The following is a 14,916-nucleotide window of genomic DNA, read 5'->3' as shown; positions in this document are numbered from 1 at the left end:
GGTGAGGTTACTGTCTTCTTGGGCAGACTGTCAGATTCTGGAATCCTTCGAATTGTTCCTGGATAGTGGCATGACAGACCAGGTATTCAGTGGATAGAACTAGTAGCTGTTGCATCTGCTCTGAACAGAAAGGTTCCCAATCTTTTGTTACATTAGAGGAGAACAATGCCTTGGGCATCCTTTCCCCAGATTGGAGTCAAGGCCATCTGTAAGCATTACTTCTACTTCCTCTGGTTGTAAGACCTGAAGGAAACTCAGAAGAGATTGGATCCTTGTACTTTCATATTCACCGAGACAGATTTGATTTCTGTTCCTTCAAGAGTTGTTTATCAGAGATCCTGTTGGGTTAGTGAATTCCTCAAAGCTGATCACTCAAGATCAGGGGCTGCATGCCACTCCAGCATATTAGGTATCTGGCTTTCACAGTGTAATATTGAAGGGAGTAGCTCTACAACCCCGGCATCTGTCCGGCATTGTCTCATATTCTTCTGACTTCTGAGAGAAATTTCATGAAGAAATTCCTACTGTTTGAATGGATGATATCTTCTGTGTGATGTAAGGAGAGGACCTTGGATCCTTCCTCCTGTTTAACACACAGCCTGAGTACCTTATACACTCTTGGAGTTGGGTTTGAGACCCAATTCATTGAGGGTTCACCTCAGTGCTATTGACACTTATCACCATCATATAGAAAGTAAATCCAATGCTGTACATTCTTTAGTTGTCTGATTTATGCAGGGCATGATTCAATAGAAGCCTGCCATCAAGCCGTTTCCTATTTCATAGGCCCTCAGCATGGTAGCTACTTAGTTGATGGAAGTACCTTTTTAACCTCTGGACTCTTCCAGGTAGAAGTAGCTGACCTGGAAGGATCATATTTTAGTGCCAGTCACTGTGGCATGTGGAATTGTTGAGCCTCAAAACCTAATGACTTATCTGTCTTATGCAGCATTTTCACAATGTGGTTCTAAACATGCATTCTAAGTTTTGTGCCTACAGCTGTGTCAGAGTCCATAAAGGTGAATGATCGTTGCAGTTTAGATTTTAAATTAAATATAGCCTTCTCTCTGGGACAAACTGAAGCCCTCAAATAGTCCATCCAGCTTCTATCTTGTTTGACACCGATAAGCCTGTAACGGCTGTAGCTAAGCACTTTACATCTGTTTGGCTAGCAGATTACATCTCTATCCATTATGCCCAGGCAGATCTGGATCTGGTAGATCATGTCAAGACTCACTGTTAGCCATGGTAATGACAGTAGTCCAGTTGAGATCCATCTCTGTTGAGGAGATCTGCATAGCTGCGACATGGAGTTCCCTCCACATGTTCACATCTGACTGTTGTTTTGATAGAGATCCTGATGCGATAGTTGTTTGGCCTGTCTGTCCTAAGGAGGCTGTTTGAGGTGTAGAACTCAACTTCATCCTAGATTCCTCCCTTCCTTCCTTCCTTCCTTCCTTCCTCCTAGATTGCCAAAACAAACCGTGCAAAAAAGAAAATGTTAGGTTGGCTTGTTGCCACCAAAAACAATCTTGTTGGCACTATTTTATGTTTGTTTTTCCCTTTTTTATTTGGCACCCTGTTGCTTGGGAACCCCCTCGAGTGAGGACTGCCATCCTGCTTGTCTTCGGAGAAAGTGGAGTTACTTGTAATGCTGGTTCCCTGAAGACAGGATGACAGTACTGACAAAACTTCTTCCCTCTCCTTAGAGTTGGTTTCTCCAAGTCTTAGCCTTATCATGGACTGAGGGGTCTTGCATGAGATGCAAGAGAGTAGCCAAGGTTGCACGTACCCAATGACGCATGCTCAGAGCTTCTAAAAGCTCTGATATCAAGGTTTCATGCTGGGCTCCATTTGATGTCACTTATGTGTGAGGACTGACATCCTGTTGTCTTCAGAAATCCACTGTTAGAGGAAATAACTCCACTTTCTGTCACCAACTAAAAATATGGCTCTTCAGCCAGCTGAAAATATGATCTTGTACTTAGGAGATCAAGTAATTAAGAGGCTACTATTGCTGAACTAATAAATTGTTTTCTGTAATATACAATAATTTGAACAATGTCTATTCTGTTAAAAATATTCATGTATCCCTACCACATTAAATGGTAGCCTAAATCGCATGTAATACTTTTCATTCGGATTAACTGCTTTGAAGTGAGTGACCAGCCGTGAAAGACAGAATAGAAATCTTAAATTAAATCTGGTTCCTGTTCTTTGTTCCACCACTTAAATTTTACTGTCTATCCACTGGTACTATTTTGTCCAAATCATTCTCTTTCTGTTCCCTATTATTCATCTCTTCATTCCTTCTATTCCTTCCTTCAGTCTGCTCTGCTTATTCAACGTGCTTTTTCTTTTTCTAGCTCTCCATGCCTCTCTTCTCTCCTTGTTCTCCTTTTTTAACCTTAAGATCTACTTTTCTCTTTCCTAACTTCTCCCGCCCCCCTTCTGTCCTCAATTCCTGTTGTATTGGTGAGCTGGCAGGAAAGTCCAGGTTCCCCAGCCCTGGCCAGCTGTTAGTGATTCTTTCTTTTTCTGGTCAGGGAGGATTCCTTTGTGTGACTGAGAGTATAAGGGAAAAGCAAACTCACACAAACAGCTCATCTTCAGAAGAGCCTCTGTGGACAATATGAGCACTTCTATCCAAGAGTGATGGCAACTGATTTGATGCCAGGCTTGATAATTCATTTTTTTAAAAATCCTTTTTATTATGCTAATTTATTTGTTCCATGCACTGTGTAGGATACCTTTGTCAGCAGGGTTTGAAAAGACAAATGCAGTAAACTTCCTTTTCCCTTGTAAAGGAATTCCTCATAGCTGAGATCCGTTGGCAGAGCATTGTAAGGAAGCTTTGATTGTTGCTTAGATTTTGTATTTGTTCTGCCAACAGTTTTGTTCAGTGTTTTCATGCTAACACCTCCCACAAGCAGTAAATGTTCCTACAAAAATCATAGGCATTTCTGACTCACTTATTTCCAACTTTTCAGGAGTTCAATTGTTTTTAATGTGGCTAAAATATTTGGGGTTTCATATATTTTGTTTTATTTCAGCGCCTTAAAAATTGGGAGATAAGAGAACGGAAGAAAGCCAGGGAATATGAGAAGGAGGCTGAAAGAGAAGAAGAGAGGCGAAGGGAAATGGTAAGATTAGAGCAGAACTTTATAATTCTTTTCTAGGAGCAAGCATAGTGGCTCAGTGGTGGTGCTACATATACACACTGCTATTCTGGAGACTGTGGTTTAGTTCCCAAGTTCAACTTCTGCTTGTCTGATCTGTGGAGGCAGACAGGATACTATAGAGGCAGTGTTCATAGGCCTTGATAAGAAGGGAGTCCCAGCCATCACAGAGTGGTTACACCTAGAGGCCAGACTTAGTGGTTTGAGGGCTCCTCACAGTCAGGCCACTGCAATGCCGTGCGCTCAGGCTAGCGCACAGGTTAACCCACAGTTGGACGCACGTTCATAACCTTAGGTAATAAGAGGATTAGCGCGTCCAAACCAGCACATAGCTAATATTGCTCATCACATGTAAATTCCACTTTGATAAGGCTTTTAGCTAGTACCCCCTTAAGTAAAAAAAACCAAAAACGTGTGCCCGACACGCATGTTTTTACCCTCAAAAATTGCCAGCCCCAGAGCTGGCATTAAGTCTTGAGAAGCCCCCAAAGTGTACAGAAAGCAGAAAATACTGCTTTCCTCGCATGTAGCTAGATGGTCTCGGGACCAATGGGTTATATGCTCTCCTGCTAGCAGATGGTCAGGTTTCAAAGCTGACATCACCTTAGATAAACCCCTGCAGTGACCTCAGCCCTTCAGTATCTCTCTGTCTCCTAGAAGATGTGGATGTTCCCTGTATGTACCAGGATCAGTCCAGACTGCTGGGTTATGCCTCCCCTCCAGCAGATGGAGTCAGAGAGAAAACTGAACGCACCCCCCAGATATACTGGTGTGCCACCTGCTAGCCCCCAGTATTTCCTCTGACTCCAGCAGATCGAGAGGCATAACCTGCGGTCCTGTCCTGACTAAATTTAATATCAGGTGTATTCTTCTTTTTGTCTGACTAGGTTGTCTGCACTGTCTAGATCAATGCTGGGGATTTTTGATTCTCTTTAGTTTAAAAAAAAAAAAAAATATATATATATTTAGTGTCTGAATTTTCTGTGGCAAGTTTAATTCTTTGGCTATTGAGTTAAGGCAGGCGTGGAGGGCCCAGCTCTCCCTCTTTTACCCGGATTAGGGTCCCTTGGTCCTGGGGGGGAGTTTACCGGTGGGCCGGTCACCCCCCCCCCTCCCGTTTCTGGGGTGTTTCTGCCAGTTTTTCATTAACTGAAGAGGGCTCCTTTTAAAAAAAAAAAAAAGACACGTAAGTCCTGCTGGCGGCAGGCAGTGCTCTAATTGAAAGCCCTAGCCTGCCGCGCATACCAGGGACTCCGGAGGGGGTGGCTTGTTGTTCACCCGGCGATTTGGCGCGCTTTTATTACTTCTTAGGAGTCCTTACCTTTGGGGGTTTTTTCTTCCTGCTTTCAAATGCCGCGGTCTTCGGCCTGCACGGCCTGTGGCTGGGCGGGGGCGCGACTCTCCAGGGAGGGTCTCTGCTCCCGTTGTATCCCCGGGGGCGAGGGACCCTCCCGGGGGCCGAGCGCTGCCCGCAGCGGTACTGTGGCGTCTTCTTCGGCACGGCAGGGGAGACTGGCTGCCACGCGGTCGTCGGCTCCGCCTCCCTGTGCTAGGCAGCCGGCGGACATTTTGGACACGCGGCAGCCGGCTGACTTGGACTCGGAGTATGAGGGTTCCTCTCCTCTCTCGCCGCCTGCTTTAAGCCCGCGTTGTGGATCGGACCTGAATGGTCCTCCAGCCCCTCCCCCTTCGGGTTCCTCTAAACGAAGGGTTCCTTTTTCCTCCAAATTTGTTCTTTTAATGCATCAGGCATTTTTGGAGGCAGAGGCAGGCTGGGAGCCGGAGGAGCCCCCTCCCGCTAAGGTTCCTAGGGTGTCCCCTAGCGCAGGCATAGCGGGGGTTCCTGGAAAAGCGGGGGCTTCATTAGGAGCCGTTCCTGGAAAGGCGGGGGCTTCAGTAGGAGCCGGCAATATATCTTTAGGGGGTACGAGTGATCCGGGAGGACTTGATGTCGACCAGGGATCCCCGGAGGCTGCGGGGACAGGGGTCTCGGACCCACAGGAGGCTCTCGAGGGAGATGACCCCGAAATTTTACGCCTGTTTGGCAAGGATGAGCTTAATTTTCTCATCCAGCATGTGTTAAAGGAGTTAGAGATTCCCGCCCCGCAGCAAGACACAGATACTTCTACGGGGGACGTAGCAATGGCAGGTTTGAGGGCCCCCCCGCAAACTTTTCCTTTACATCCTAAAGTTGTACAGCTGGTATCTAAAGAATGGGAGGTTCCAGAGGCATCCCTGCGTGTTAGCAGGGCAATGCATAAGTTGTACTTTCTGCCCTCACAGTCTTTGGAAATTTTTAAGGTTCCTGCCGTAGATTCGGCGGTCACCGCTGTGGTAAAGCATACTACCATTCCGGTCACGGGAGGCGTAGCGTTGAAGGATCTTCAGGACAGAAAGTTAGAGGTTCTCCTGAAGCGCATGTTTGAAGTAGCGGCCCTGGGAGTCCGAGCAGCAGCTTGCAGCAGTATGGTGCAGAGAGCCACTCTCCGCTGGGTTCAGCAGTTGCTTACCACACAGGAGCTCCCGCCTGCCGAGGCGGAGCAGGCCAACTGCGTGGAGGCGGCGGTCGCTTACCCAGCGGACGCCTTGTATGATTTGTTACGAACCTCTGCCCGTACTATGTCCTCAGCGGTCGCTGCTCGCCGATTACTTTGGCTTCGACGTTGGTCGGCGGACGCCTCGTCTAAGTCGCGTCTAGCCGCCTTCCCCTTCAAGGGGAAGTTATTGTTTGGTGAGGAATTGGACCAACTCATCAAAGACCTGGGGGATAATAAGGTATATAAATTGCCGGAGGACAAGCCCCGTCAGTTTCGTCCTTTCGGGAATGCGCGATCCCGGTTCCGGGGGCAGCGCAGATTTCGCTCCGGAAGGGGTGGTTCTTTTTCGCAGAAACAGCAGGGCCCGAGGTCGCAGTCGTGGTCTCCTTGGTCTTCGTCCTTTCGCGGCAGGCGGCCGCAGCGATTGGGAGCCTCCCAGCAACCGTCCGCCGGGAAACCTTCCCAATGAAGGCGCGCTGGCCCACTCCTCCTTCCCCCGCATCGGAGGTCGGTTATCCCTGTTTTGGGAGGAGTGGGTCAAAATCACGTCGGATCAGTGGGTTCTCGACGTGGTGCGCTACGGTTACGAGTTGGACTTTGCTCGGCCCCTCCGGGACTTTTTTATGATATCGCCTTGCGGGCCTCGAGAAAAGCAGCTGGTCATCGCCCAGACGGTAAACCACTTACGGGCCCTCGGAGCGGTGCTACCCGTTCCCTCGGACGAGGCAAGAACGGGCCGCTATTCCATTTATTTCCTCGTCCCGAAGAAGGAAGGTACGTTCCGTCCTATTCTGGATTTGAAGCGAGTAAACAAGGCGTTACGCGTTCCCCGGTTTCGCATGGAAACTCTACGGTCTGTTATTGCGGCCGTCCACAAGGGAGAATTTTTGGCTTCTTTGGATCTAGCCGAGGCGTATCTCCACATCGGAATCCGGGAACGGCATCAGAGATATCTGAGATTCATGGTGTTGGGAGAACATTACCAGTTTTGCGCCCTTCCATTCGGCCTAGCTACGGCTCCGAGGGTGTTCACCAAGATTCTTGTGGTAGTCGCAGCCTCCCTGCGTCGTCAAGGGGTATTGGTACATCCCTACCTGGACGATTGGCTCATACGGGCGAAATCGGAGAGCGACTGCAACCGGGCTGTCCAGATGGTGGTCCAGCAACTTCAGTCGCTAGGCTGGGTGGTCAACTTTGCAAAGAGCCAGCTGATTCCAAGTCAACGGTTGGAGTTTTTGGGGGCGCGTTTTGATACCCTGGTGGGCAAGGTATTCCTGACTCGGCAGAGGATGGAGCATCTGATGTGTCAGGTGCAGAGGCTGCTGGGTCTCCCCTTGCCCACAGCCTGGGATTATATGCAGGTCATTGGACATATGGTGTCTACTCTGGAGATGGTACCGTGGGCTTTTGCTCATATGCGGCCATTACAAAGGGCTCTCCTTTCGCGCTGGGATCAGAAATCCGAGGATTACGGAGTACAGTTACCTCTGTTGGAGCCGGCGCGATCCAGCTTAGCGTGGTGGTTGGTCCCGGACAATTTGCTACAAGGAGTGGACCTCGAGCCCCCCAATTGGGTCATAGTGACGACGGATGCCAGTCTGACCGGTTGGGGAGCTGTCTGTCAATCACGGGCAGTACAAGGATCGTGGACCCCTCTCCAAGCTTCGTGGTCCATCAACCGTCTGGAGACCAGAGCGGTCCGCCTCGCCTTGCGTCAGCTTCTGCCCTTGGTGCGGGGACGGGCAGTTCGGGTCCTCACAGACAACGCAACCACGGTAGCATACATAAATCGCCAGGGCGGCACGAGAAGTCAGCAGGTGGCGGTCGAGGCGTCCTTGTTAATGACCTGGGCGGAGCGCCACCTCGCCCGCATCGCGGCCACTCACATCGCAGGCGTAGACAATGTGCAAGCGGATTATCTCAGTCGTCAGCACTTGGATCCCGGGGAATGGGAGCTCTCGGACCAGGCGATGAGTCTTATCACCCGGCGATGGGGGGTGCCGCGCCTAGACCTGATGGCAACTCGACTCAACGCCAAAGCAGCGCGTTTTTTCAGCCGGAGGCGAGAACACGGATCGGAGGGGGTGGATGCTCTAGCGATTCCATGGCCTTATCACATCCTCCTATATGTGTTTCCCCCCTGGCCCTTAGTCGGCAAGGTGTTGCGGCGTCTGGAATCCCATCAGGGTCCAGTGATTCTGGTGGCTCCCGAGTGGCCAAGAAGACCATGGTTTGCCGACCTAGTCAATCTAGCCAGAGACGGGCCTTTACGGTTGGGCCACCTTCCGAACCTTCTTCGTCAGGGACCAGTATTTTTCGATCTAGCGGATCGCTTTTGTCTGGCGGCTTGGCTTATGAACGGAGGCGTTTGAGAAGGAAAGGTTATTCTGAACCGGTGATTTCTACCTTGCTTCGCGCGCGGAGACCTTCTACCACGCTTGCTTATGCCAGGGTGTGGAAAGTTTTTGATTCCTGGTGCGCGGCCGCCCAGGTTCAGCCTCGTCGGGCGGTCATAGCGGATATCCTTACTTTTCTTCAGGAGGGTCTGAAGAAGGGGTTAGCTTACAGTTCTCTGAGGGTCCAGGTGGCGGCTCTGGGTTGTTTGAGGGGAAAGATTGAAGGCTCCTCTCTCGCATGTCATCCGGATGTGTCCAGATTCTTGCGCGGTGTACGAAATTTGCGTCCTCCTCTCAGAGCCCCTTGTCCTTCATGGAACCTGAATTTGGTACTCAAGGGCCTCACCGTCGCGCCCTTTGAGCCGCTGAAGCGAGCCACTTTAAAGGATCTCACCCTCAAGACAGTGTTTTTAGTGGCTATAGCGTCCGCGCGTCGGGTATCGGAGCTACAGGCGCTCTCGTGCAGGGAGCCGTTCTTGCGTATCTCGGACTCAGGGGTGTCGTTGCGTACGGTTCCTTCGTTCTTGCCTAAGGTGGTCTCGGCTTTTCACGTTAATCAGTCTGTGGACTTGCCGTCTTTCTCGGAGAAGGAGCTGCAGTCTTCTCACGGTTCCGACTTGAAGCGTTTGGATGTTCGTCGAGTGCTTTTGCGATATTTGGAAGTCACCAATGCTTTTCGGCGGTCGGATCACTTGTTTGTGTTGTGGCAAGGGCCCAAAAAGGGTTTACAGGCCTCTAAGGCTACTATTGCCCGCTGGCTGAAGGGCTCGATTGCGTCCACGTACATTGGGTGTGGTAAGTCCGTTCCGGACGGGCTTAAAGCCCACTCTCTCCGTTCCCAGGCGTCTTCCTGGGCGGAGAGTACTCAGGTCTCTAGCCAGGAGATTTGCAGGGCTGCCACTTGGAAGTCGTTGCATACTTTTGCTCGCCATTATCGAGTAGATGTTCGTGGGCCGTCGGCTGATTCTTTTGGCAGCAGTGTGATTCGAGCGGGACTCTCGGGGTCCCATCCCATTTAAGGCGGCTTGGGTACATCCCAGCAGTCTGGACTGATCCTGGTACGTACAGGGAAAGGAAAATTATGTTTCTTACCTGATAATTTTCGTTCCTGTAGTACCAAGGATCAGTCCAGACGCCCGCCCTCTTTTGTACACAAGGGAGTCCGCTCGAGATGCTTTTTACTCACTGTGCTGTACCACTGGAACCTGGTAAGTGGAATTTCCGTCTTTACCTTTTGGGACATGGTGTTCCATATGTGCGGTTTGTTTAGTTTGCGCTTTGCATTTTCACAATGAAGGAATTCTTTGCGCTTAGGCGATTACTGTTCTTAACGTTACTGCTTGATCTAGACAGTTGCTATGGTGGGCGGAGGTGTTTTTTCTCTGCTTTGTTATTCATTATACTGAGGGCTAGCAGGTGGCACACCAGTATATCTGGGGGGTGCGTTCAGTTTTCTCTCTGACTCCATCTGCTGGAGGGGAGGCATAACCCAGCAGTCTGGACTGATCCTTGGTACTACAGGAACGAAAATTATCAGGTAAGAAACATAATTTTCCTTTCTTTTCCTACACCAGCATTGGTGGTATAGTGGGATTGCAGTACTCGGAATAGGAAAATTTACCTCCAAATTAGAGATCATTGAGCCCCGGTCTCCTGAGGTGATACTTTCCCCAGTTGAGAACTCCTGAGGTGATTTCCGAGATCCCTCAGAGGTGTGCCTTGGTCCAATAGCTGGTTCTGGCATGGACTTTGCTGCTGAAGCAGCAGAAAGGCAGTGGGTGCTGGAAGCAGAGCGCAGCAGTGATAGCCAAAGCCCTCTCCCCGTGTAGCCAGAGACAGTCTCTGTACTCAGCCGGTAAGCACTGAGCCCAGGTAAGTAAAAAGAAAGGATTCTTTCCTGTTCAGAGATGTGGAGGGACTTCAGTAAGTCTTCCCCCGGTCTCCTTGCTCAGTGCACCATACAGACGACTTTCTCGGGGTAAGGGAAGGGAGCTTCCAAGCGGGTTGAGCCAGCCCCCCCCGATGGGCTAGGCCCTGCTTCAGGCTCAGTGGGCACTCCACGTGGTGGGCTGCAACGGCACCATCTTGCGTGCAGTTTTGTGCATCTCCATTACCCTCCATAACTGTTGGTACGCGCGATGCGTGCTGGCTCTGTGCACGTGCTATGCGCTTAATGTCACGTATATGTGTGCGCATACTGGTGCGCACAGTCTCGTGCATATACACGCGCATAGGGTCGCACATACAGTGCTTCTACTTACACGAACTGGTACTGGATCTGTGCGCACTAGATTCCTAGTGCTAGCTGGCTGAGCGCACAGCTACAGTTAATTATGGCCCTGGCAGCAAAGAAGCATAAGCGACGCTCTTTGTGCTGCCTGCCATATTAGGGCTACACAGTCTGACCTGGAGTCTTTTCTGTGTCAGTACTGTGAAGAGACCCAGGGAGGATTGGACTCCCAGAACCTCTCTAAGCCCGGTTCCTCCCATTCAGAAGATGGGTCAACCCTGACCTTGTCCAGTAGCACCCTGGATCTGAGTAATCCCAGGGCTGTGTCTACCCAGGGAGAGGGAAATTCAGCCGCACCTACCCCAGTTCCTCCTGGGCTAGGTATGGTCCTGGCAGCCTTTTCTTGGGTGGAATTTTTTCAAGGCCTTCAAGCCTTCATCAGGTGCAATCGGTCCCTCCTGCCCCTGTCTGGACTGAACCCCAGCCAGAAAGGTATTGCTCTCCCAGCCCTATCAGCGGGTCTCGAGACATGCCTTGCCTTACCAAGGGGTATCCCTATCAGGGACCCACACACCACGGACGACGAAGGGGATGCAGATTCATATTGGACCATGTTACGGTTTTTCCATAGAGATGAGTTGCCTGCCCTGGCTTCCCATATCCTGAAGACCTTGAGAGTTCCTGGCACAGGACTCTATGACGGATCCTAAGAAGAATTCCATCCTGGTGTCTCTCTATGGAAAGCTCTTGCTATTTTCCTATGCTGGAAGCCATCCAGGAGTTGATTGACCTGGAACGGGATGCCCCGGAAGCCAGTTTTAAAGGAGGTCTGGCATTGGAAGCTCTGTACCCACTGGATCCAGTGGCCAGAGAGCACCTGCTTTTCCCCCCAAAGTGGACGCTCTGGTCTGCGCCGTTTCGAAGCGAACAACTATCCCAGTGGCGTGAGGAGCAGCCTTAAAGGATACACATGATAGGTATTGCTCTCCCAGCACTATCAGCGGGTCTCGAGACATGCCTTGCCTTACCAAGGGGTATCCCTATCAGGGACCCACACACCACGGACGACGAAGGGGATGCAGATTCATATTGGACCATGTTACGGTTTTTCCATAGAGATGAGTTGCCTGCCCTGGCTTCCCATATCCTGAAGACCTTGAGAGTTCCTGGCACAGGACTCTATGACGGATCCTAAGAAGAATTCCATCCTGGTGTCTCTCTATGGAAAGCTCTTGCTATTTTCCTATGCTGGAAGCCATCCAGGAGTTGATTGACCTGGAACGGGATGCCCCGGAAGCCAGTTTTAAAGGAGGTCTGGCATTGGAAGCTCTGTACCCACTGGATCCAGTGGCCAGAGAGCACCTGCTTTTCCCCCCAAAGTGGACGCTCTGGTCTGCGCCGTTTCGAAGCGAACAACTATCCCAGTGGCGTGAGGAGCAGCCTTAAAGGATACACATGATAGGTATTGCTCTCCCAGCCCTATCAGCGGGTCTCGAGACATGCCTTGCCTTACCAAGGGGTATCCCTATCAGGGACCCACACACCACGGACGACGAAGGGGATGCAGATTCATATTGGACCATGTTACGGTTTTTCCATAGAGATGAGTTGCCTGCCCTGGCTTCCCATATCCTGAAGACCTTGGGAGTTCCTGGCACAGGACTCTATGTCGGATCCTCTCTAGTCCATCGTTAAACAAGTCTTTGACGCGACAGCAATGTCAGTACGGATTGCTTCTTGCTGTGCTCTGGTGGCTTGTTTGTGCCTGCTTCTCTCTTGAGAGACAGGTAACTCAGGAGCACCTTCCAGAGAGGCTGTAGAGCCTGCCGCTACCTTTTTAGCGGATGTTGGCTCTGACCTAGTTCGTACCTCAGCCGGAGGAGTGGCCTCAGTTGTGGTAGCCAGAAGACAGCTATGGCTGTGGAGTCAACAACCAAAAAGAAGGGCTGGTTCGGGATCAGACTTAACCGAACTTCCCAATGAAGTTTTGCCAACCCATTCACAGGACGAGGTGATAGGGGTCGGCTATCCCTCTTCTACCAGCGATGGGTTGAGATCACGTCTGACAAATAGGTGCTGGATATCATACGAGAAGAATACAGGCTGGAGTTTCGCAGCATCCCTCGACATTTTTATGATGTCTCCGTGCCACTCCTGGCACAAGAAGCTGGCAGTGGAATATAGCTTGACAAGGCTCCTCAATTTGACGGCTATAATTCCAGTACCTATGCCCCAGGAAAATATGGGGCGCTATTCCATCTATTTCATTATACCCAAGAAGAAGGCCCTATTCTGGACCTCAAGAGCATCGACCATCATCTACGAGTAATTCATTTCAGCATGGAAACTCTGCACTCCGTCATAATGGCTATACAGACAGGAGAGTTATTAACCTCCCTGGACCTCTGAGGCCTACCTTCACATTCCAATCCGACAAGACCACCAGCGTTTCCTATGCTTTGCGGTGCTAGGCCACCATTATCAGTTCTAGGCTCTGACCTTCGGCCTGGCCACCGCCCCCAAGACATTTTCCAAAATTATGGTGGTCGTGGCAGCAGCACTGAGGAAAGAAGGAATCCTAGTGCACCCATACTTGGACTGTTTGATCTGGGCAAAGTCATTAGAAGAGAGCCTCCAGGTGACCAGCAGGGTCATGATCCTGCTTCAGGAGCTTGGTTGGGTCGTAAACATGGACAAGAGCAATCTCAAGCCCTTAGAGTATCTGGGTGTCCAGTTCGACATCAAACAGGACAAGTTCTTCCTTCCACCCTCGAGGATAAGGAAGATGATATGCCAAGTGTGCCAGCTGACAAACACGATACGCCCAGTGTGTGGAGCCATCATCAGGCATCAACTCTGGAGAGGTAGTACTGTGGGTGAGGGGGCACATGCGGCCACTCCAGCACTTCCTGCTGTCACATTGGAACCCGCTGTGCCAGGACTATTCAATTCGCCTACACCTACCGATGGAAGTATGTTCTCGGCTTCAGTGGTGGCTGCAGGAGACTCACCTGAGCCACCGGACTGGCTAGTTCTCACGACAAACATGAGCTTCCAGGAGGTGGGTAGCTCGTTGTCAGGAACTAGCGACCCAGGGGCATTGGAATATAAACTGCCTGGAAGCCCGGGCAGTCAGATTAGCGTGTCTGCACTTCAGCCGCAGGCTTCAGGGTCAGACAGGCCACATGATGTCTGACAAAGCAACAATGGTAGTCTACATCAACCGCCATGGAGGAACCAAGAGCCAGCAGGTGTCCCTGGAATGGGCGGAATTGAACCTATGGATGATCTCGGCCTCCAACTTTGCAGGAAAGACAATGTCAGAGCAGACTTTCAAGCAGAAAGTCTGGATGCAGGAGAATGGGCATTGTCGGCCAGAACCTTTCAGCTGTTAGTAGATCGCTGGGGCCTCCCATCCATCGACCTGCTGGCCACATCTCACAATGCAAAGGTCTTCTGATTCTTCAATCACAGAAGAGATCAGCAATCCCAGGGGATTGATGCCCGTGTTCAGGCCTGGCCAGATGAGGACTTACTGTATGCCTTCCTTCTATGACCCCTGCTGGGAAAGGTCATTCGCAAGATCAAGCACCACAGGAGACTAGTCCTTCTAGTGGCTCCGGATTGGCCCAGAAGCCCACGGTATGCAGACAAGCGGAGGTTTCTAGTGGAGAGCCTCTCTGCTTTCCTCCACACAGGCACCTGCTCCAACAAGGTCCGATCCCTCATGAAGACCCGACTCGGTTTTATCTTACGGTCTGGCCCTTGAAAAGGCTTGCCTGATGAAGCATGGGTATTTGGCGGCAGTAATTTCCAGCTTGCGCCACACTTGGAAGTTTTCGACATCTTTAGCGGATGTGCAGATCTGGAGAATATTGAGGCCTGGTGCAAGGACCACGGGGTTGGCCCTCGGATGGCCAAAATCCGCTGGTTCTGGAATTTTTATTGGACGGCCTGAATAAAGGGCTGCCCCTTAACTCCTCAAAGGTCCAGGTAGCAGCTCTCTTCTGTTTCAGAGGTGAGAACGGAGCCCACCTGTCGGCGCACCCAGATTTCGCCCGCTTCCTAAAAGGGATTAAACACTTCTGACCACCCCTATGGGCCAGTTCCCCTGTGGAATCTTAATCTAGTATTGGACATTTTAGCAGAGCCTTCCTTTCGGCCGTTGCACAGTCTATCCCTGTGCCTGTTAATGCTGAAGACTGTGTTCTTGGTGGCGATGTGCTCAGTTCGTCGCATTTCTGAACTACAGGCATTGTCGTGTCTGGAACCATTCCTCTGGATGACGCCAGGAACATTACAGCTTCGCACCGTTCCTTAATTCTTGCCCAAGGTAGTCTCGGAGTTTCACTTGAATCAATCCGTTTCCTTACCATCCCTAGATAGACATAAGGACATGGAAGACTACTGCCTCCTCTGTGATTTAGACGTCAGTAGGCTTTTAGTGCGGTATCTAGAACTCTCAGAACCGGTGCACAAGATGGATCGCTTCTTTGTTCTTCACGGTGGAAGGAAACAAAGCAAACCAGCTTCGCGAGCTAGCATAGCTCGCTGGATCAAGGAGGTGGTCACGA

The 14,916-nt window shown here is 50.7% G+C and overlaps 1 protein-coding gene across 3 annotated transcripts in view; it reads left to right on the top strand.

Annotated features, from left to right (window-relative positions):
- RBM25 (RNA binding motif protein 25) overlaps positions 1-14,916 on the top strand; it is a 287,767-nt gene that overhangs the window by 158,473 nt on the left and 114,378 nt on the right. For all 3 annotated transcript variants that reach the window (XM_029598715.1, XM_029598714.1, XM_029598713.1), the window contains exon 11: positions 3,054-3,143. In XM_029598715.1, coding sequence (XP_029454575.1) covers positions 3,054-3,143 — 90 coding nt within the window. The remainder of the gene's footprint in view (positions 1-3,053; positions 3,144-14,916) is intronic.

Source organism: Rhinatrema bivittatum, chromosome 4 (assembly GCF_901001135.1).
Source record: "Rhinatrema bivittatum chromosome 4, aRhiBiv1.1, whole genome shotgun sequence".
NCBI lineage: Eukaryota > Metazoa > Chordata > Amphibia > Gymnophiona > Rhinatrematidae > Rhinatrema > Rhinatrema bivittatum.
This window is presented reverse-complemented; position numbering and strand designations above follow the sequence as displayed.